The 20,654-nt window shown below is 64.9% G+C and overlaps 1 protein-coding gene and 1 long non-coding RNA gene across 4 annotated transcripts in view; both read right to left on the reverse strand.

The window, feature by feature from the left end:
- Positions 1-10,504, reverse strand: part of SLC38A10 (solute carrier family 38 member 10) — a 33,439-nt gene extending 22,935 nt beyond the window's left edge. The window contains exons 1-6 of one of the 3 annotated variants that reach the window (XM_080560563.1): positions 10,301-10,504; positions 9,445-9,562; positions 5,820-5,865; positions 4,441-4,534; positions 3,204-3,347; positions 1,341-1,465 (exon numbers count right to left, since the gene is read on the reverse strand). In XM_080560563.1, the coding sequence (XP_080416689.1) occupies positions 1,341-1,465; positions 3,204-3,347; positions 4,441-4,534; positions 5,820-5,865; positions 9,445-9,562; positions 10,301-10,405 (632 nt within the window). In that variant the 5' untranslated portion in view covers positions 10,406-10,504. Of the gene's footprint in view, positions 1-1,340; positions 1,466-3,203; positions 3,348-4,440; positions 4,535-5,819; positions 5,866-6,170; positions 6,193-6,738; positions 7,267-9,444; positions 9,563-10,300 lie in introns of those variants that run through there. The other 2 variants (XM_080560564.1, XM_080560565.1) reach the window with 2 other exon arrangements.
- A 4,713-nt stretch (positions 10,505-15,217) lies between these two features.
- On the reverse strand, positions 15,218-20,313 carry LOC308179837. Its single transcript, XR_013940613.1, has 3 exons — positions 20,144-20,313; positions 19,052-19,301; positions 15,218-15,366 (listed from the first exon to the last, which is right to left on the reverse strand). It is a non-coding gene; the product is annotated as an uncharacterized lncRNA (long non-coding RNA).
- Positions 20,314-20,654: the final 341 nt, after the last annotated feature.

Below are 20,654 nucleotides of genomic sequence, written 5' to 3' on the forward strand. Positions count from 1 at the left end.
CCTCAAGCAAATCGCCAGTTTCTCAAGGTTTATTTTTCCTTACTGGATGCTGCATTTACGTGCTGGAGGAGAGGGATTTTTGTTTTAAGTTGGAATTATTTATTTTTTAAAAGGTGGTTCAGAAGTTAGCAAAACTAAGCCGTGAGAATAACATGCTTATAAAGAGTGCCTGGGCTGGGGACAGGGTATTGCCCTGATGCTTGGACAAAACACACAGCTTTAGGTTTGGCTTGCCACGCAAGAGCTGTGATGGAGCCTGTATTTAGGTACGTGCGCACTGGTCCAGAGCAAATGATTTCCCCGTGTTCCCAACTCCCAGCAAAACCGTGCTGGGTGCCGTGTGGCTACCACGAGAAAAAATTTGGAATTTAAAAATTCTAAGATGTTAACAAGGTAAAGCTGTAAAAGAATACAACTCCCTTCGCCGGTTGTAATGGAGACATTAAACAGCAAGACTGGAGCGTGCTCGGGTAGGAACCAAGCTGCCAAGAGAGCCGATAAGTGGAAAATGATGATTTGGATCCTGCGTGTGGGTGTAAACACAGCAGTCTGAACAAATTTTATCTGTCACATTCATTTACTGCTGGCATGCTACCCATTTGCTAGAACTACAGGGGGGAAAGCCCAACTCTGCCAGCCTTCCAAATGAGGATGGTCTTTTCCGTGTCCACGTTTGGATTTACACTTCTATTTAAAGTCTGTTACTATTCCGGCCAAGCACGTATTGCTCACTTGCCATTTTGGTGCAGAAGGTAATGCCGTTAGAAGCACGAAAATAGCCTGCTCTGCCACCAGGGCCTCCCGCGTGCCAGCGGAAACCCTCACTGAAAGCAGGTAACTGCGAACACGCAAACAGCTATCCCAGGTCAGCGGCTCTGGGATCTGCTGAGTGTTCTCAAAGATTGAGGGGGGCAGAGAGCAGCCGCAAGCGCACGCTGCCCCGCACGGGGCCCTGTGGCCGTCAGGAGCCCTGCAGCCCCGCCGCCTTCCCTGGCACTAAGTCGTTTCCTCCAAGGAACGGGGGAAATTCACCACTTATGTGGCTGCACCAGAAGCAACGTGCGTTACCGAGGACCCGTGCGCTGCACTGAGGATCCGTTTGGCCCAAACGTTCTTACGTTGCCCAAGCACAGTAACTCCCACGTGAAATCCAACTCCCTCCCCCGCCCAGGGAACAGAAGGGTCACGACAGAATGAGATGCTGAACTTCAGTGGGCTGTAAGATATTTTGATCGAAATAAAAAAAGAAAACCGGACGGCATCTATCCCTCACGACCCCCCTGCCCTCACAAAGACGCATCACACACCGCAGCTGCCAGAAGGGAAGGGCAGGTACTTACGACTGGCAGGCAAAAGACATGCCGAAGATGGGGATGCAGCGGAAGATGCCCTCCCAGCGCGTGTAGCTAACTCGCTGCAGCCACTGCCCGCTGAAGAGGCCGTGCTTGAAGGACGACAGCACGATCTGCAGCCGAGAGAAAGAGAAGGGGTCAAGGAAAGAAAAGGGGTTAAGCTCCAGCCCCAGACTGGCAGAAAACGCCAGCGCTGGGATAAAAGGCAGCACGTGGCAGCTCGGGGAGAACAGCTCGCGCTGCCTACCACGGCCTGAGCTCTGTCGGACAAATTCCCCAGCCCCCTGCCCCTCCCACCCGCTTGAATAACGCTCACGGCAGCCTCAGTAGGCCCCTTGCCACCACGGATCCTGGGTGTATTTTACAAGATATATGGCAATCCCCCCCCGTTTGATGCCATTAGACATGACAGCACGCACCAGGGTGGGACGATTTCCACTGACACATCTAACTGTGAGAGTTATTGCTCCCAGCATTTCTTTTGCACTTTATTTTTTAATAAAAAAACAAAACGGTTTTTTAAATCCAAACGAGAAGCAACATTTGCCTTGGAGATCCTGTACAACAGGGAGAGACGAAAGTTCCTTAAAAAGGACCCCACCTGCCCAGCGCTACTCCAGAACCACTTAACACCACCGGTTTACTGAAGACAAGGATAAATTTCACGGAAAAAGGGGAGTGAGGCACCCAGTTGAGGCCAGGGGAGCTCTTTGGCCATTGACAGGGAAGCTGGCAGGCATTGGGTTGCACAGGAAACAGAAGGTAAATATGTCTGAATGCCTGTTTATAATATCGCCTGAATGGGGGTTTTCTAATCCCCAGAGATTATGTTTTAGTGCAGCCAAGTCTCATGAAATGTTGTGGTTTTCTTAAAGGCACAGCTTCTGGAACACAGTAGTTTTGTACAACACTCATTTACAGTTTCCAGACTCGTTACAGAGGCAAACTCAGAAGTGTGACACAGCCCAGCCCACTAAAAAAAAAAATAAAATACAAGGAATTTCCACTCCTTCCTATTTCTTTCTTTTGTTTCAGCTCTCTTCCAGGACTGAAATTTGGGGCAGATCGGGCTGGGGCTCCAAGATCAAGCTGCATGAGCACCCACGGAGCGCAAACTGAAGTCATTACAAGGCACGTAAAGTCCCCACCTCTCAGTAAATGCTGCTGCATAACGAAGCTTGGCCAAGCCAAACAGAGCGAGCTTTGGATAACCCTCCACTTACTCTACTTGATCTAAATGGTCAAGAATCCATTTATCTCAGTAAAGGAGAATGCTTCTAGAAAAATCCATGAACGGATATACGCCCATGTACCAGGGCTGAGAGTTTACAAAGCTTTCAGTGCACAAGAAACAGAAGTGGTGGTGTTTAACAAAGTCACGACCCTCAGCTGCAAAAAGCTTGAAGGCCGTGCGTTTGTTCCTAACGGGAACTGCCCTCCTGCGACAGATTACAAGCGCTGAGATTTCAAGGCAAAACACTAACATTCGATAAAAGCCCTCCTGCTTCCAGGCGCTTTTCTCCCCCCACATCTCCCATCCTCCCATTTAAACTTCAGAGCCCTAAACTACGCGATACCAACAGGAGAACAAACCACAGTTCGGTTTGGTCACCGCAATCCGTAGGGTTTGTAAGCACGCGGAGCTGCTGGCCAGCTCCTGCTCGGTGTGCTCCTGCCCTCACGAGCCCAAGTGACGCGGCCCGGTCGTTACGCCGGGCGCTCTCAGCGCTATTTATCAGGAAGGACACGTTAAACTTGAGCCCTGCACCTGCAGGCTGTCCCAGCAGGGCTCGACCGGGAACATCTGCAGTAGCCCGCTGGGAAAACAGCATTCCCAGCACCGATACCCACCACGAACATGAACACGGTGTAGAAGATGAGCGCCATGGCGCTGAACGACTGGATGGAGGCCATCATGTTCCTCTGCAGGCTCAGGGGAAGCACAATGCACAAGGAGACGGCGAAGAGCAGGACTATGCGGAAGCTGCCAGACACCTGGAAAGGGACCAGCGGGAAGAACTGAAGCACGCTCGAAATACCCCACCGCAGCAGCAAAGTAACTCCCGCCCGTGATTCTGCAGGGGTTTAAAGATCTGATGCTGAACGCCTGCCCCTTCCACAGCCAGGTCTGTGATGAGCTCGCGCAGTCACTGGGTGACACTGTTGCTCCACACCGTGCGTGACAGGTCCACCCCGAAGTGGAAATACGGGGAGGGGGGAGCTTTAAATGCTAATCCAGCACAAGCCATTTGAGCAATTTCGTGCAATTAAATAAAAACGGAACTTACTCGGGAACTAGGAGATTGAAGTCTTGAAAATTCTGATCCAGAAAATTAATCAAAACCTCACAGTGGTATTTATTATAGCAGAACGCTCTGAAACGCTCGGAAATATTTAATACCTAATTTGGCCGCAGCCACAACGCATCTTTTTAACTTCACAGCCCCTTAATCAGAGCTTAGCAGCAGCAGGCGGAGCAGATAACGGCCCCGCCAAAGCCCCGCTCCGCTCCCCAACACGGCCCTTACGCCGGCCCCGGGGGCTGCTCGAGCCTCCAGCACCAACACCGGGGCTGCCCCAGGGCAGATTTCATCTCCGAGAGCAGGCAGGTGCTCCGTGGCTTTGGCCATTGAAACACCGAGGGAAAAGGGCAAAAATTCCTCTTGAAGCAGGGGGCTGCAAAGGGGTGAGCTCAGACGGAGGAACTGGCTGTCACCGCCTGGTAGGGGCGAGAATTGGGGCAGGGGGAGTTACCTCCTTCACGAACCTGCTTCAGAATTAAGAGGGAGCAATGCTAAAAGGATTCATTTTGTTGGCAGTGCCTTACTGGGGGGTTGGCACATCTGACTGCCATACGCCTGAGCTTCCAGGACCTCACAGAGCAAAACGGTCGGACTTGATGATCCTAAGAGGTCTTTTCCAACCGACATGATCCTAAGGAAACGCTCTGCTCACAAGGTGTGCCGCTACAGCCTGCCGGGAGATGACCCCACAGCAGCCCGTGGCCTGCTGAGCGCGCACGGCTCGGTGCGAGGGAGCCGGGCCCGCCGCCTGCACAGGAGAGGCAGCGCAGCGAGGGTTTATTTACCTGGAATCCGAGCAGCCGAGCAAAGAAGTTGGACCCCAAGTCACCAATGACAACATAGAAAGCAATGCAAGTTCCCAGCATCAGCCCGATCATGCTGCAAAACAACAGGACGGAGGTTAGGAGGCTGAAGCAGGAGCCCTGGAGTGCAGCTCCGGCACAGGCGAGGTCTCGGGGGCCTCGCTCTGCGCCCAACCACGACAGCCGCAGGTGGCTCAAAACCCTCCCGCGCTCTCCCAAGAAGCTTCCGGAGGATTTACAGGGAAACAGCAAACAGAGAACCTTTAAAGTGCCTTAAAATCCGTGCAGCCAGTTGCTCGCTTGTCTCCAGTGGGGAAGCAGCCTCAGCGTGCCTTGCTCTGAAGCACGTCCACGCCCAAACTCAACCCAACTTTCCGGCACGTAAATGGAGATAACCCCCAAATTTTGCTGAACCCACCCTGAAAACGCGTTTGGCAACCAGCAGCGCAGCAGCTTCTCCATCCACAGGGACGCAGGGGGCTGCGCGCTGCCTCTCACGGCCGCACGAGCGGTGTGTGCATCGGGGGGAGCCCTGCGGCTGCCGGAGCGGAGGGAGCACGGCAATTTACCCTCGGGTTCGTGAGGGGCAGGCCACCCGCTGCTGGCATCCCCAGCGAAACAAACCCAACTCCATCCACCTACACGACATCCCTGGGGCAATTACAGCAACTGCCTGCGTGGACGAGCAACATTTGAGAAAGATTCTGCGTATTTTTAGTGCTTTGCAGCAGGGATCAGAGGAAGAGAGGGCACCAGAGCCCGGCCAGAGCGCAAGATGCCTCCACCAGAGAAACTCTTCTGGAAAAAGCAGCACGGTAACAACACCCCATCGCCTGACGGGGCTGCTGAACAACACCTGAGAGGGATTTCCTGCTGCATGGGATTTCCTGGGGTCGATTTTTTGTCGGGGTCGTCCGGGGGGGGGCCCCCTACCGCAGGGCACTTCCCAGCACCCAGGGCCCCGCGGGGCAAGGCGGCACCGCTGCGAGGAGCGGGCGGCTCCGGGAAGCCAGAGGGAGGATCCGAGGTAGCAAACCCTCCTGCTAGCTCACGGCAATCTTGGCAAGGATCTCAGCCCTGGAAAACAGCCACGAGCGACGTGCCCGTGATTTCCCAGCCCGCAGCAGAGCAGGGGAGGAGCTCACGAGCTCAGGAGCGGGTGCAACACACTGAGGGCGAAGCACACGGGCCGTGCTCGGGCACCTCGCTTACTTTCTTGTCCAAGTTCTAGCTGCCAAGGAGGACTTCTGGGAGCAGGGGAGGCAGCAGCACGGGAAACGAGCACAGCGAGGCCACGGGAGGCATGGGAGCGTGCTTCAGGAAAGAGAGCCGAGCCGTTCAAACTTTAATTAACAGATTACCTTGTTTCCACCAACATTTTTCCTGCTTTTCCATAGGCGTGAAATGCTGGCATACGAGGAAGAAAAAAAAAAAAGTTGCAGTTAATGCAGGGAAGGTCCAGAACACGGCACACATCGGTCAGAAATTCAGCAATAACAGTGACAGAGGGCAGCAACCCGCCAGGGTTGGGTTTTGGGGCTAGTTTGCCTTGCCCACCCTCCCATTTTCCTTCTCAGACATGCCCTCCACAAATCGAAAACCACATCAGACGGGGAAATAAGACGAGGGGAAGGCAGAAAGCAGGTTATTTTTCCTTATTTTTTCCCTTCCCCATTCTATTTTTAAAAAAAGGAGCGCGAAGCAGCACTCACACATGGCAACCATTAAAGGGAAGTCAGCGCGGCGGAGAAAATGCGCACGTCGAAGATGCTGTGTGGCGAGAAGCGACTGCGGTGCAAAATTTCAATCAAACTCCCCGTTTTATTTTTATCTTCCCACTCTAACCGAGCCGCCTGACGCTGCTGGATGGGAGAGCTCATTTCGGTGCCCAGAACGTTCAACCCCACGCCCAGAACACCCGGCGCTCGCAGCCCACACCAAAGGGCTGCTGCCAACACTTCGCTCCCCCTCCCGTACTGGGGCCGTAGCAGAAAACGATCCCTGCTCTTCAAACCATTGTTTTTTTTCTTAAAAAGAAAAAGCCAAGAAACCTCCGCACGTATTTTTAGATCTATCTCACTGGGTAGAATGGGAATTGAGGCCTCCGGTTCCAAGCGGAGACCGCACTGCCCGCCCGTGTCACTGCAGAGGCCCAGCGCGAGCCCCCCCCCGGGTTCCCCTTTGTCTCCCCCAAGGTGCAGAGCGGATTCCCAGCGCCCGCCAGAACGCAACTTCATTCGCTCCTGGAAGCGCCCCCTGTTATTTTAAACATTAACTTACAATCGATGGTTTCTCCGGACTCGGCTCGAGTTAAAAATTCAGGAGACAACATGTTCCCCCGCAGGAGGACAAAAAAAAAAAAAAAAAAAGAAAAAAAAGAAAAGGCTCAGCAGGAGAGCGCAGCAGAAAAACAAAGCGGAGCCGCCGCGAGGGGCGGCGCTGGAAATAGGCGACGGCGCGAGGCGAGGCGGGGCGGCATGGCCACCACCGGGGCACGAGGAGCAGCCCCCGGCTCCCGTCGCCTCCGGGAGCTCGCAGCGACAGCGACCAGCTCCGCGGGGCTGGCGCGAGGGAGAGGAACCAGCGGGAGATGAAACGTCCCCCCCGGGGGCCGGTGCAGATTCCAGAGTGCCTGCTGCTGCGGCACCGATCCCCGGGGCTCCTTTCTCACGGCTCCCAAACTTGGGCACCTCTGGGCAACAACCACGGCTGCCGGCCACAGCCCGGGCTCGCTGCTGGGAGCAAGCAACCTGCCTCCTCTCCTCGGCGCTGTGACGAGGGCAGGCCTTCAGCCGCTCGGTCAGACGTCCCCGTTTGGGGACAACGGAAGAATTGGGCCCTCTATCTTCTCAGGGAGGACGGAGACGGCGGCTATAAAATATGTTCACAGAATCACAGAATCGTCTGGGTTGGAAGAGACCTCCAAGATCACCCAGTCCAACCTCTGACCTAACGCAACAAACCCTCCACTAAACCATATCACCGAGCTCTACATCTAAACGTCTTTTGAGGACCTCCAGGGATGGTGACTCCACCACCTCCCCGGGCAGCCTATCCCAACACCTCACAACCCTTTCAGTAAAGAAGTTCTCTCTAATATCCAACCTAAACCTCCCCTGGTGCAGCTTTAGCCCGTTCCCCCTTGTCCTGTCACCGGGCACGTGGGAGAACAAACCCCCACCTCGCTGCAGCCTCCTTTGAGGTACCTACAGAGAGCAATAAGGTCGCCCCTGAGCCTCCTCTTCTCCGGGCTGAAGGTGCTGTAAGGTCACGCATCCTCGGGCTGGGATCTCTGTGCCCGACAAGCCGGGCAGAGCCGAACCCGCTCGGTAATCAGAGAAACCCCTTTTTTAATTGTGGTCGCTGCAACGAGCAACCTGCATTCGGGCACTCGGTGCTGCGGGGAGCTGCCCAAGCTGCTTCTCCTCCTCCCAGCCGGCCCAGCGCGGCAGCGATGCGGGGTGAGGACGCCCGGGCTCGGCACCAGCCCGGCTCCTTTGTGGCCGTACCCCGGCTCCCAGCGCTCCTCCGGAAGGGCCTGAGCGCCCGACGTTCATCTGCAAAAACTTCTCCTCCATCCCTCGGCACTGCCAAAGCCTCCCACGGAATCGGCCGCGGGGGCTGCCAGGACCTCTCGCAGCTGTACCGGGGCGCGGGCGGGCGGTGACAAAGGCCGCCTGTGTGGAGCTGCCCGGCCTCGGCGCATTAGGATGCGGCGCAGGAGCGCTGCCTTTTCCTCCCGGCACCATCCCTCCCCCCCTGCCCGCGCCCCGTGGCACCTCTCCCAGCGCGCGGGGAGGGAGGCGAGGCGCTTCTTTCAGCCTGCCAGGAGGTGCCAGGAAGCTCGGAAGCGTCGCCGGCCTCCCTGTACCCGAGCCCCTTGGCTCTGAAAGCGCCGAGGATCCCTTCTTCTTCTGGGAGAGGCTCCAAGGCGCAGGGGACTCGCTGTGCTCGGGCGAGGGGAAGCGGCGCACAAAGGCTGGCCGCGCGGAGGCGGCGCGGGCTGGGCTACCTGAGGGCCCCGCGCTGGCTGGGCTTTCCCTCCGCGACCAGAGGCACGGCCTTGGAGGCCACGGCGGTTTTTAACCTGTTTGGTTCCCAGCAGATAAAGCCCGGCAGAAGCCAGGCACGTCGGGCACCCCGAGCCACGCAGCTCGTTAACTCTTTCCCCATCGGCAGTGCCACCCAGCTCTCTACTCCCCCCCGCTCCCCCCCCCAAAAAAAAAACAACGAGAAACCGAGTAAAAGAACGTTTTTCCTGCGGTTTTACACCGGCCGAGAGGGCTCCGACCCAACCACCCCCTCCTGCCCCCCGCGTCAAGGCAGAGAGGCCACAACCAGAGGCCGGCGCTGGCGCCGGCGCAGAGGAGCCGAGGCACAGAGGGCTGGCAGGCGCTGCCAACCCCCCCCCCACGAACCCCGCAGATGTTTCTATTTTCTCGGCCGCTTGGAAGCTCGCACGATTCCTCCCCCCCCCCAACCCCCCCGGCTCCCCCTGCGCTGCCACAAACGCTCCCAGCGCAGAGCCGGGCGGCCGGAGCTCCGTGCCAGGCGCGCTGCTGGCAGGACCCGATGTCCTCGGCCGCGTGCTGGGGGGGGGGAGCTCGCGGCTTTTGTGTCGAGACCGAAAAATTGACAGCAGGCACCCGCTGCGCCGGCTCCCGAAAAACTTGGGTTTTGATCAGTCAGCGCCGCGTCCCCCCACCCCCTTCCCCCCCCCCCCGCCGAGTCAAAACAATTCGGTGCCCGTCAACCTCGCTGCCAGGAGCGGGATTAAACCCTCGTATTGCCCCCAGGGGGACAGAGGCCGACGGGAGGAACAAAACGCAGACTGGAAAACTACCCCGGGAACCCGTTTGGCGTGCCAACGGCACCAGGCCGAGAGCTGCAAACGAGGGGGTCAAAGTAAAACCGCAGTTTAAACAAAAAATAAAAATAAAATAAGTAAGTAAGTAAAAGCCAAGCCCCGAAGCCGGCAGCTCTCACCGAGGCCGGGGTAGGTCCTGCGCTTGCTGAGGTTGGCCGATTTCACCAGGAACATGCAGGACTGGTGGGTCATCCACGAGCAGAACACCAGCAGCAGGGCTCCCAGGATGATGCCGCACTGAAAGGGCGGGGGGGGGGGTGTGTGGGGGGGGAACAAGCAGAGATGGAAAAAGTTCAGCGACGGCTTCAGGCAGACCCCAGCCGCCTCCAGACCCCCCCCCCCCCCCCCCCCGGACGCCTCCAGCCCCGCTCCTGCCCTGCCCTGGGGGCTCCCCTCGGCCAGCCCCGGGCCCCGTTTGCCTTCCTGCAGCCCAAGGGCGACGCGGCCGCCTGCCCACCTGCTCCCGGGGTGCCCAGCCAGGCCGACCGCAGCCCCGAGCCCCCCACCAGGTCCTCCCGGTGACCCCCCAGAGGTCTGTGAGACCTCCCGGTGCTCCGCGGGTCTCACGAGTCCCTGCAAAGCACCGGGGTCGCTGCAGGTCCCGGGGCCCGGCCTCTGCCCCGCGGTTACCTGTCGGCCCCCCTCGCACCGCGGGCACGGTGCCCGGCCCGGTGCCAAGCCGCCCACCCCCGCCGTGCCCGCCTGCAGCCCAACGGGGGGGCACCGGGGCGGGGTGGAGGACGGGGGTTCCGTTACCCACCGGTTTTTAACGGGAGGTTCAAGACAGATCCCGGCCCACCACCGGCTGCCCACGGGCTGGGTCAGTCCCGGTGCAGCTCCCCCCCCACCCCCCCCGCGGGGCTCAGCCGGCACCTGCAGGCCCGGCCCGGGGCCTCCCCCAGCGCTACCACCGGGGGCAGGGCCCGGCCCCTCCCCGCCGCCCGGTACCGGCGGCCCGGCGGGCGGCTCACCGACCTGGCGGAAGCAGAAGGGCACGGTGAGCACGCTGACGCCCACGATGCTGTTCACCACGTTCATGATCAGGCCCCAGTTGGAACCCGGCGCCGCCGCCGCCGCCATGGCCCGCACCGGGACCCCTCCCCCCCTCCCCGTCCGGTAGGGCCCGGTACCGGAGCTGCCGCCCCCGCAGGGCCCCGCGCTGCCCCTCCCCTCCCCGCCCCCCCGCAGGGCCCGGCCCGTCCCGGCCCCGCCGCCCGCCCTCAGCCGCCCGCCATGGCGGCAGCGCCCCCGCCCCGCCCCACCGCCGGCACCGGCCACAGCGGCACTTCCGGCTTCCGCTGCTCCGCTGGCGCTTCCGGCGGCGCTCTAGCCGCCTCGGAGGACCGAGCACGCTGCTCCTGGGAGGACTCGGAGGGGCGGTGAGACCCCCCTGAGCCCCCCCCGAGCCCCCCCGGGCCAAGGGCCCGATCCTGGGCGTGCTGGGGGCTGTGTGAGGCCGTCCCGGGGCTGCCCCTTCCTCCCCCTGCCCCAAAATGCAGAAGTCAATGCGGAGCCGGGGGGGAAAAGGGGGGGCCGTGACCCCCCCCCCCGTCTGTGGGACCCCAAAGGGCACCGGGACGGGACGGGACGGGACCCCCGCAGCCCCTGCAGAGCCCCAGGCGGAGGGCAGCGGGCTGGGGACCCCCCCATCAGGCCCCAGCCTGGGGCAAAGCCCCACCAGTGTCACCCCAAGGGATGGGGGGGACAAGAAGGGGGGGGGGCCTGCCCCGGGCTGGCACCTGAGAGCCTCACACAGGGGGTTAAATGCGTGCACACGAGTGTACACGCGTGAACGTGTGTGCACACACCTGCACATGCATACACACCCATGCACACACAAGTGCACACAGGTGCACACGCATGCACACCCATGCACACACCCAAGTATGCACACCTGCACACGTGCGTGCACAGCCATGCACACACACACGAATACACGTGTGCACACCCCCGTGCACACACACACACACCCCCCTGTGCACACACACACCCCTGCACACCCCTGTGCACACACACACACACCCCTGCACACCCCTGTGCACACACACACCCCCCTGCACACCCATGCAGCAACACCCCAAGCGCTGCCTTTGCCCGGCCCCTGCCCTCCTCGTGTGCTCGTGCACACACACGTGTGCACACCTGGGCGTGCACCTGCCCGTCGTGTGCCCCATGCGCACAGCAGGGCTGGCGCTCAGATCCAGGCCAACGCTCCCCACCGAGGGCAGCCCCGTGGCCGGGACCCCCGAATCCCCCCCCGGGGGTTCGCAGGGGCTCGCAGGGGCTGGGGGCACACCCGGAGCCCCCCTCAAAGCCCCCGCACCCCAGGGTGGGCCCTCGGAGAGGGGGAAAACCGAAGGGACGCCCCCGCAGCGGGCGGCCTCGCGCCCGCAGGAGCGGTGGCAGATCAGAGCGGCGCGAGCCAACGTTCCCATGGAACCGAGCGCGCGGCGCTCGTATAATTTGCAGCAATTGCAATGGGTAACCGCAAGAATTTGCTCTACAAAAGGTTCGCGGGGAGGTGGAGCGCGCCTGCCTAATTCCCTCCAGGTGCTACCGGGGCTGGAGCCCCAGCGCCGGCTGCGTTTCAGTGCCTGCTGCTGCCTGAGGCAGCGCCAGGTCCTGGGCAGGACTTTTTGGGGGGGGGGGGGGGGGATCGGGGTTGTCGCTGTCCCTGCTGCCAGCGGGGTTCTGGGGCTGTGCCAGGGCAGGGGCCAGCGGTGTCGTGGGGCTGCGGATCCGTGGGGCTGGGGATCTGTGGGGCTGGGGCACCGTGGGGCTGGGTGCAGGGAGGCCCGGTGTCCCTGCAGCTCCACGCCATCCCCAAGGCATCGGCTCAGCCCCTCGGGGCCAGGAACACCCACGGGAGACGCGGGGCCAGCGAAGGTCCCAGCAGCACCGTGGGGTTGCCCCTCCCCACGTCCCCAGCGCCCTGCTCTGGTTTAAGGCTGCCAGGCGGGAGGGGACCCGATGGGACGGGTCCCCTGTGGGATGCGCTCCCTGGAGTGCTGGGGGCTCGGCTTGGGGTCACGGGAGGGCTGCAGCACCCAGATGTGGGACGTGGGGCCTGGATGTGGGATGTGGGACCTGGACATGGCATGTGGTACAGGGACATGGGACGTGGGACCTGGACATGGGACGTGGGACCAGGATGTGGGACCTGCATATAGGATGTGGTACAGGAACACGGGACATGATACAAGGATGTGGGACATGCTACAGGGACATGGGGTGTGTGACCTGAATATGGGACGTGGTACAGGGACATGGGATGAGGGACCTGGACGCGGGACCCCCGCTTCCCAAACCGTCTCCACCCCTCTGGGAGCAGAAGCGCTGCCGTGGCCCCGGCTCTGGGGGATTCCCGTCCCCCCCTGTCCCCAGGCGTGGGGCTGGCACCAGGCATCCCCCACCCGAGCGGGCACAGCACCCACCGGGGGGCACAGCACCCACCGGGGGGCACAGCCCCCCCCCAGGCACCCGCAGCAGCCTCCCGCCTGCCTGGGAAGGGGAGCTCACCTTGTTCCTGCGCCGAGGAGACATCTGCAGCGAGTTAGAGGGGAAATCATGTTTATCCAATTAGTTTTACACGGCCCCTAACTCAACGCTGGCAGAAAAAAGGGCTCAGGTGGCTCCTCCGCCTGCTGAACGGCTGCCGGCAGCCATGAGCACGGCGAGTGCCGAACACCGGCCGCCCGCGAGCCCCCGCGCTGCGGGACGGGGACGGGGACCCCACGGGGACCCCGACCCATCCCAGCGATGCCCCACCCGTGTCACTGTTGTCCCTGTCACTGGTGTCCCCGTCCCCCCTGTCCCCATCCCCAGGCGGGACCCGCGGGGCACCGGGACGTCCTGGTGGGCCCTGGGGGGGGCATGGGGAGGCTCAGCTCCGTCCCCACGCTGTGCCCATCCCTGGGGTGCTGGGCGAGCTGAGCCCCTGGCCCTGGGGGCTTTTTGGGGGGGGGGCTCAGGGCACTGATGGCCCTGGGTGCTTCCATCTCTCCTGCCTCTTTCCCTGTTTCTCTTTTCTCCCTGATTTTTTTTCCTCTCTTTTCTCCTTGATTTTTGCTTTGCAAAGCAGCCCCTCCTGAGGCGAGTTTTAAAGCCCAGCTGAGGCCCAGAACTCCATTCTCCCTCCTAGCAAAACGGGCAGAGCAGAGGGCACGGCCACGCCGGCACCGCTCGCTCACCACCCCGGGGCGCAGCGGCTCGGCCGCAGGGTGCAGGATGTGGCCCCGGCCGCTCACCCAGGGCTCACCCGCCCCCTGGCCCCCAGGACGACGTGTTTCCAGTCGCCGTGTCCCCGACCCCGCTGGGATCCCACCGCCTGCAGCCGCTCACCTGCGACCCGTCAGCGCCCGGCTACCGAACGGCGGGGGCTGGCGGGGGCCACTGGCAGCTCCCGGAGCTGCTCCTCCCCTGCGTCCTTGCATGCTTTGGTGGGGGGACGAGGGCGACCACCCCAAAATCTACAGGGTGCCGTGCAGCAAGCAGAGTAGGGCTGCGGAGATGAAATAAAGCGGACAAACATGGAATAAAAGGGAGCGAAGCCGAGGGGGCCGCTGTGCAGGGGGCTCGGCGGGGCCGCCCCGTGAAGGGCAATTACCGCCGGCCCAGAGGTCTCCGATATATTTATTGCTCGCAATAACCGCCCGATATTGCAGTGGCCGCCGCGTGCTGCTGCTCCTTCCTCCTCTGCTGCCTTTTATTTATTTGTCCTGCCCCAAGCAGCGCCTGCCCCATCCTCTCCCCATCCCCTCCTGCAGCCTTTGTGCCCATCCGGGGGCAGAAAGCGCCGAAGCCGTTTGTCACCGCACCGGGAGCAGGGCTGGGGACGTCCCCAACACGGGGACAGGGACAGGGGGGTGGCACTGGGGACCCCCCAGCCTCACGCTGCCTCCCCAGGGGCTGGCACCGTGGGCACGGCTCCGAGCAGCAGGAGGGAGGCCCGGGGAGAGCCTGGGAGCTGAGCCCACGGCTCCGTCCCCGGGGGGGATCTGCCGGGCCCCTGCAGCCCCCATCGCTCCCACCAGGAGAATAATCAGGTCCCGGGGGGCTGCCCGCAGCTGCAATTACCCTCATTAGTAAAGGCGGCTCAGGGCAGCTCGGGATCTCGCTCTGGTTTTGTGAGAGGACAAAAATCCCCGGGAGGTCCCGAGCTGCTGGCGGGACCGGGGCAGAGCCTTTGTCCTGCGCGGCTCAGTGCAGGGCGCGCGCGGCCCCGTGCACACGCGTGTGTTTGCATGTGCACACGCGTGCTTGTGCCAAGAGGCAGCTCTGACGTTGCAGTCGGTGATGTTGCCCCAGGAACACGGCTCCTGTCGCCTTTCCCCGGTGCGATGCGGGGGCAGCAGCTCCCCACAGCTGCCCTGCTCCCCGTCCTCGTGGCTGGTGCTGGTCTGGGCACGAAGTCCCCCGGTGCTGGTCTTGGTCCCCTCGCTGGCAGCTCTGGGTCCAGCTCTGGCCTCCCCCAGCCCAGCTCCCTCTGCAGCAGCTCCTCCAGGGGGTTCCTGCCCTCCAGGGCCAGATCCTGCCCCGTCTCCCAGCCCGGGCACCTTCCGCAGGACGAGGAGCAGAATGCGGGGCATGGACGGGGTGGGGATCCCAGTGCAGGGTCCTGGGGGTCCTCAATGGTGCGGGACTGGGAGCCCCTTCCCAGGCCGCTGGGTTTTGCTGCGGCGGGGGAACAGCGGCGCGGGGCCCATCGGTGCCTGCAGCCTGGGGGCAGGACACACGCGGGGACACCCTGGTCCCGTCCCCAGCACCACGGAGCAGCCAGGGCCGCCTGCTCCTCGCGACCGCGTCCACCCCGAAGACAGATGCTTGGCAGAGCCCGGGAAGAAGACGGCAAGTATTTAAAAACATAAATTAAAACAAATTGCGTTTTTATATTGCAAATAAGGGCAGTTTTATCGGTTTTATTGCATAACAACCATTAATGAAGTGCAGTTTCAGGCACCTTAATTGCTCGGAGACTAAAGTTCAATCCATATCTCCGGCGCGGGCTGGAAGACGCCGTGTGTCATGCGAGTACCTGGCAGCTTGGAAATGTAAATAAATTTATGGGCACCATTAGGAAAACGGAGGAGAGGGACCCCATTTATCCAGGCTATTTATCCGGGAGGGAAGCGGCGCGAGTCCAACAACGCGAACCGGCCGGGGGAGGGGGGCAGCGAGGCTGCAGCATCCCCATGGGGTCACCCCGATGTCCCCCCGGTGTCACCCCAACATCCCCCCAGCGTCGTCCCGACGTCCCCCCAGTGTCACCCCGATGTCCCCACCGGGGAGACCCCACCAGGACCGGGGCGAGCGAAGGCTGCGGGGAGCTTGGGCGCCGGCGGGCTCCGGTGCGTGGGGGCCTTGCTGCGTGGAGGCGGCAGCACCGGGAGGCTGCGGGCGGGGGCTGGGGAAAGGAAACCCCGGCTCCGGGCCGAGCCCCGCGCGTGGGGCCGCGCCTGCTGCAGGCGTGGGTCTGAGCGCTGCCCGCGGCCACCCACGCGCGTCCGTGCGAGACCCGCGGGCGCCCTTGGGGCACCCCCGCGGCAGCGATCGGGGGGCGAGCACGCGCGTGGGGCGACGGGGCGCGCACCCCGCGTGAGCGCGGCCACGCTCGCTCCCGTGCGGCGCGTGCACGACCCCCGGCCACGCGCCCCCGCCCCGCACGAGGCGCAGCACCCACTGGACCCGCTCCCCCCCGCAAGCCTCCCCCCACCCCACGGGAGCCCCACTCCACGCGCGCCCCCACCTGCCTGCGGCGCGCCACGGGCCCCGCCGGGCCCCGCCCCCCCGAAGCGCGCGCCGCGCTGGGCCCGCCCCCGCCCCGCGCGCATGAATGGGCGCGCGCCGCCCCGCCCCGCCCCGCTCCTTTTAAGGCACGCGGCGCGGGGGAGGGGCGGGGCTTGCCCCAGCCCTGGCCCCGCCCGCCCCCGCCGCGGCCCCGCCAATGAGGGCGGCGCGCGGAGCCCCCGCGGGCGCCGGCCTTTGTTTGTGCGGGGCGCCGGGGCCAATGGGAGCGCGGGAGGGGGCAGCGCGGGCCAATGGGCGCGCGGGGGGAGGGGCGGCGCGGGGCGGCCGGGGATGCCCCGGCCCGGCCACGTGCGCGCGGCGCCGCCACCGCGGGGCAGGGCCGGGGGCGGCGGCGGGGAGCGGGGCCGGGGCCGGGGCGGGGCCGCCCTTGGTCCCTGTGCCCCCCCCTCCCCCCCCCGGGGTCCTGCTCGGGTCAGGCCGCCCCCGGGCTGTGCTCGTACCGAGGACGGGGCCGGCACCGGGGCTGCGCCGCGCTCCGGTAACGGCCCCGCCGAGCATCCCCCGGGACCGGGCGAGGGTCCCCCCGGGGTTCCCGGTGCACGCTGGGGTTACCCGGGGGCTGCCGGCCCCGAGCACCGCGGGGCTGCTCGCAGAGAGCCCCCCCCCCGGTACCGGCAGGTCGCCGCCACCCGCCCCCTTGCTGGCGGCTCCCGGCTGCCCCCGGGGCTGCGGGGTCACGGCGGGGGCTCCCCCCCTCCCCCCCCCCCGCGGCCCCAACCGGAGCCCTGCGGCCCGCTCCCGGGAGCCGCGCGGGCAGCGGAGCAGGGGCAGCCCCGGGGGGGCGGCGGGGAAGCACCGGTGCGTTCCCCCCGGCCGGGAGCGAGAACAAAGGAGGCGGCTCCGTGGGGGGAGGCGCCGCTCCCGGGGGTGCCGTGCCCCGGCCCCGGTGTGCGCGGGGCTGGGGAGGGGCCCGGGTGTTCCCCCCCCGGCCCTTGCCGTACCGAGAATTCTCCCGGTAACGACTTTGGTCACCGGAGCCGTTACCACACCGGGACCCGCACCTCCAAACGGGACGTTAACGGGATGCTCCGAGACATTTCCAGCGGGATTTTCGCATCGCAGCAGCGACTGCGTGAGGAAACCCGGTTATTCCCGCGTCCGGTAAAACAGGGCGCTTAACAGGAGGAAAGTCGCTTCCTTTTTTTCCTGGGAGCACGGGGCAGGCCGCCCTCCGCTCCCCGCCGGCTGCCAGCACCTCCCGGGCAGCAACGGGGCTGGGCCGGGCCCCCGGTGGGGGCAGGGGACACCCGGCCTGGCTGCGGGACAGGGACAGGGCGCTGGTCCCAGGCAGCTCCGGCCCCAGCGGGTGCCCCCTGTCCTCCCGTCCTCCTCCCCACCGTGGTACCGGGGGACACCCGCACGCCCCAGCCCCGCAGCTCTCGCGGTGCTGCTGCCGTGCCACCACCGTGGTGGCCCCGTGACCCCCGCCACCGACTGTGACACCCTCGGGTGCCGCTTGCGCAGAGCGGCGTGAGCCCACGGAGGAGTCTGCGGAGCCACCGGGAGCCCGTGGGGGGCTGCTCTGGGCGGGGGGCTTGGTGACAAGGGCCCTCCAGCGGCAGCGTCCCCAGGCCGGTAGCAGCAACGTCCCCGTGCCCGGGGCACAGCGGGGCCGCTCACCTGGGATGGTGCCGGAGCCAGGCAGGGCGCGGCGGGCACTGTGCCCGCAGGCTGGCAATGCCGTGGGTGTCGTCACCGGCGGTGTAGGTCAGGCACCCACGGGATTACGGCGCGGCAGGGGCACCCCTCGGGCACGGGGCCGGTCCCACGGCACCAGCCCAGCAGCGCGGAGCTGCTCACAGCCTCCACGCCTGCGAAGCTGCCCCTCGGTCGCACAGAGCTGCAAAGCCCTGGGCAGCTGAAGGAGGGGGTTCCAGCCGGGAAAAAAAAGAAAAACCTCCAGAAAAACAAAACGAAAAGCAAAACACAAATAAAAAAAATAAAAATAAATAAGAAAAACAAAAAGACAACAACAATTTTTTTTTTTTTTAAAAAAGAACACCAAACACCCGAACACCCACAGCAGGCGCCTGCTCCTGGCCGACCGCACGGCTCGAGCGGGGCAGGCAGCACGGCCGCAGGCTGCCGTGCCGGGAGAAGGGCGCGAGGCCGGGGCGGCTGCCAGAGGAGCCACGAGGCCGCACCGGGGCCCCGGGGCCAACGCAGGCACCGCAGCTCCCTGGCTGCCCCCGATGTCTGTTCCCGGGGTGCTCCTGCCGCACAGCCCCACGCAGCACCCTTGGGTGCTCGGGGTGGCTCCGCATGGCCACGGCCACGCACACCATGGGGGAGCAGCCTGGGCCCTGCACCCCCCCGGCCATGCTGAGCCCCCCGGGACGCACAGCACCGCGTGCTGCGGGTGGGACTGAGGACAAAGGAGCCGGGTCCCGGTGCATCCCGTTCTGTCCCGTTCCGTGCCGGTGCTGAGCCCCCAGCCCCACGCTTTCCCCACCTGGAGCTGGGTGAGTGTGGGCCGGGGGGGTCACCCTGGGGCTGCCCCCTTTGTTCCCGTGGGGCAGGGAGCGCGGGGCCACCCGGCCCGGTTCGGCTCGGCCCCAACAAAGGGCAGCCCCGCCGGGACCCCTCCCGCCGCCCTTTGTCTCTGGTGCCCGCGGGGCCACCCCGGGTGCGGACAAAGGCGGGGGCGAGGAGGGGGGGTCCCAGGCCCTGAGCCATGCAGGGGGCACCGGGAGGGATGCGCGGGGCTGGTGCCCATTATTAAAACCCCTTTAATTAACCGGGCCGGGTTCGTTTCATTGCTGACCTCGCCGGTACGCGAGCACAGGGGCTGCTCGGCGGCACGTCCCCGACCTTGGTGCGGGGAGCCCCCCGGCGCCGCTGGGAGCCCGGCCATCGCGTTTGGGATTTTTTTCCTTCATTTTTAATTTTTTCCCAGCCGATAAATCGGTGGTAACTCACCCCACGGCGAGGGGCGGCCGGGACAATGGGACGGCCCCGAACAACCGCGCTGCTCGCGGGCACCCGGTGCTCCGGTACCCGGCCCCGGCGCTGCTCCCGGTGGCCGTGCCCGGTGCTGTCCGTGCCGCTCCTCCCGGCCGGGCCCTTCCCAGGCGGGGACGATCCCGGTGGCGGCGGCAGCCCAGCGCGGGGCCGGCAGGATGAGGCCCGGCCCCGTCCTGCAGCGTCCTGCGGGGCTTCGGCAGCGGCACTGCGGGGCAGAAACAGCCGAGAAGGAAACAAAAAATCTGCTTTTTGTGTTTTTTTTTCCTTTTTTTTCTATTTTCTTTTTTTAATGGGATAACAGCGTGCAGGGAAGAGAAAGGACCCCAAGACCCTGCCCGGGGGGGTCCCAGCGCGTCCCCCCGCCCGGCTGGAGGAGCGAGCCCGGGGCTCCCCGCACCGGGAGCTGCCGGGGCCGCGAGCGCTGCTCGTGCCCGTGCCCGTGCCCGTTCCCCCGGCGGGTTTCGCTCCTGCGGCCCCGGTGCGCGGCCCCGCGGCATCGCCCCGTGCCCCGTCTGCGGGTCCCCGTGTCCGGGGGTCCCCGTGTCCGGCGGTCCCCGTTACGGTGCCGGTGCCCGGGTCCCGGCCGTGCCTCGCTCCGTCCCGACGCGATCTCCGCCCGGTAGCCCCGAGCCGCGGCATCCCGGCGCATCCCGGCGCTCTCGGCCAGCTCCGTCCTTTTACTCTCAGCAGCAGCCCCGAGCCCCACCGAGCCCCAGCCCCGAGCCCCACCGAGCCCCAACCCCGAGCCCCACCGAGCCCCAGCCCCGAGCCCCACCGAGCCCCAGCCCCGAGCCCCACCGAGCCCGAGCCCCGAGCCCCACCGAGCCCCAGCCCCGAACCCCACCGAGCCCGAGCCCTAGCCCCGAGCCCCAGCCCCGAGCCCCGAGCCCCAGCCGCGGCCCCACCGCCGCGCACCGGCCCCGCCGCCTACCCGAGCGCTCCGCCACGCTCCCTCCGCCGCCCAACCCGGCGGGAAGGACCCGGCCCCGGTACCCCCGGCAGCTCCCCCCTGCCCTCCCCCGGCCGCCCCCCCCCCCCCCCGCAGACCTGCGGCTCCCGGCGCGGCCCCGGCCCGCTCCCCGCTCCCGCCGCCTTTGATCTCCCCGCGCCGCTCCCGGGGCCGCGGGGTCCGCCCGGGAGCGGGGAGGGGAGGGGAGGGGTGGCGGTGGGGGGGGGGGGGGGAGTGGAGTGGGGAAGAGGGAGGGGGGGGCCTGGAAACCGCCGCCGCCTCCTTCCCCTTTCATGGCGCGGCCGCGGGGGGCCTTGAAACGGCGCGGCCAGTGAGCGCGGCGGGCGGGCGGCGCGGTGCGGGCTGGCGCGCGGCCAATCGGCGCCTTGTTTACACTGCGTGATTGGCAGCGGGCTGGCGGGCGGCCAGCCAATCAGCGGCCACCCCGCCGGCGCGGGGAGCGCGGGGTGGCGGGGGGGGGGGGGGATAGCAGAGCGCGCGCGCGCGCCCCGGTCCCCGCGCCGGCGCGCGCGCGCGCGTCCGAGCGGGGAAGGGAGGGGGCGGTGGAGTGGAAGGGGGAGGGGGGGGAAGGGAAAACGGCGGGGTTAA

This window comes from Anser brachyrhynchus (assembly GCF_964034855.1).
Source record: "Anser brachyrhynchus genome assembly, chromosome: 18".
Lineage (NCBI taxonomy): Eukaryota > Metazoa > Chordata > Aves > Anseriformes > Anatidae > Anser > Anser brachyrhynchus.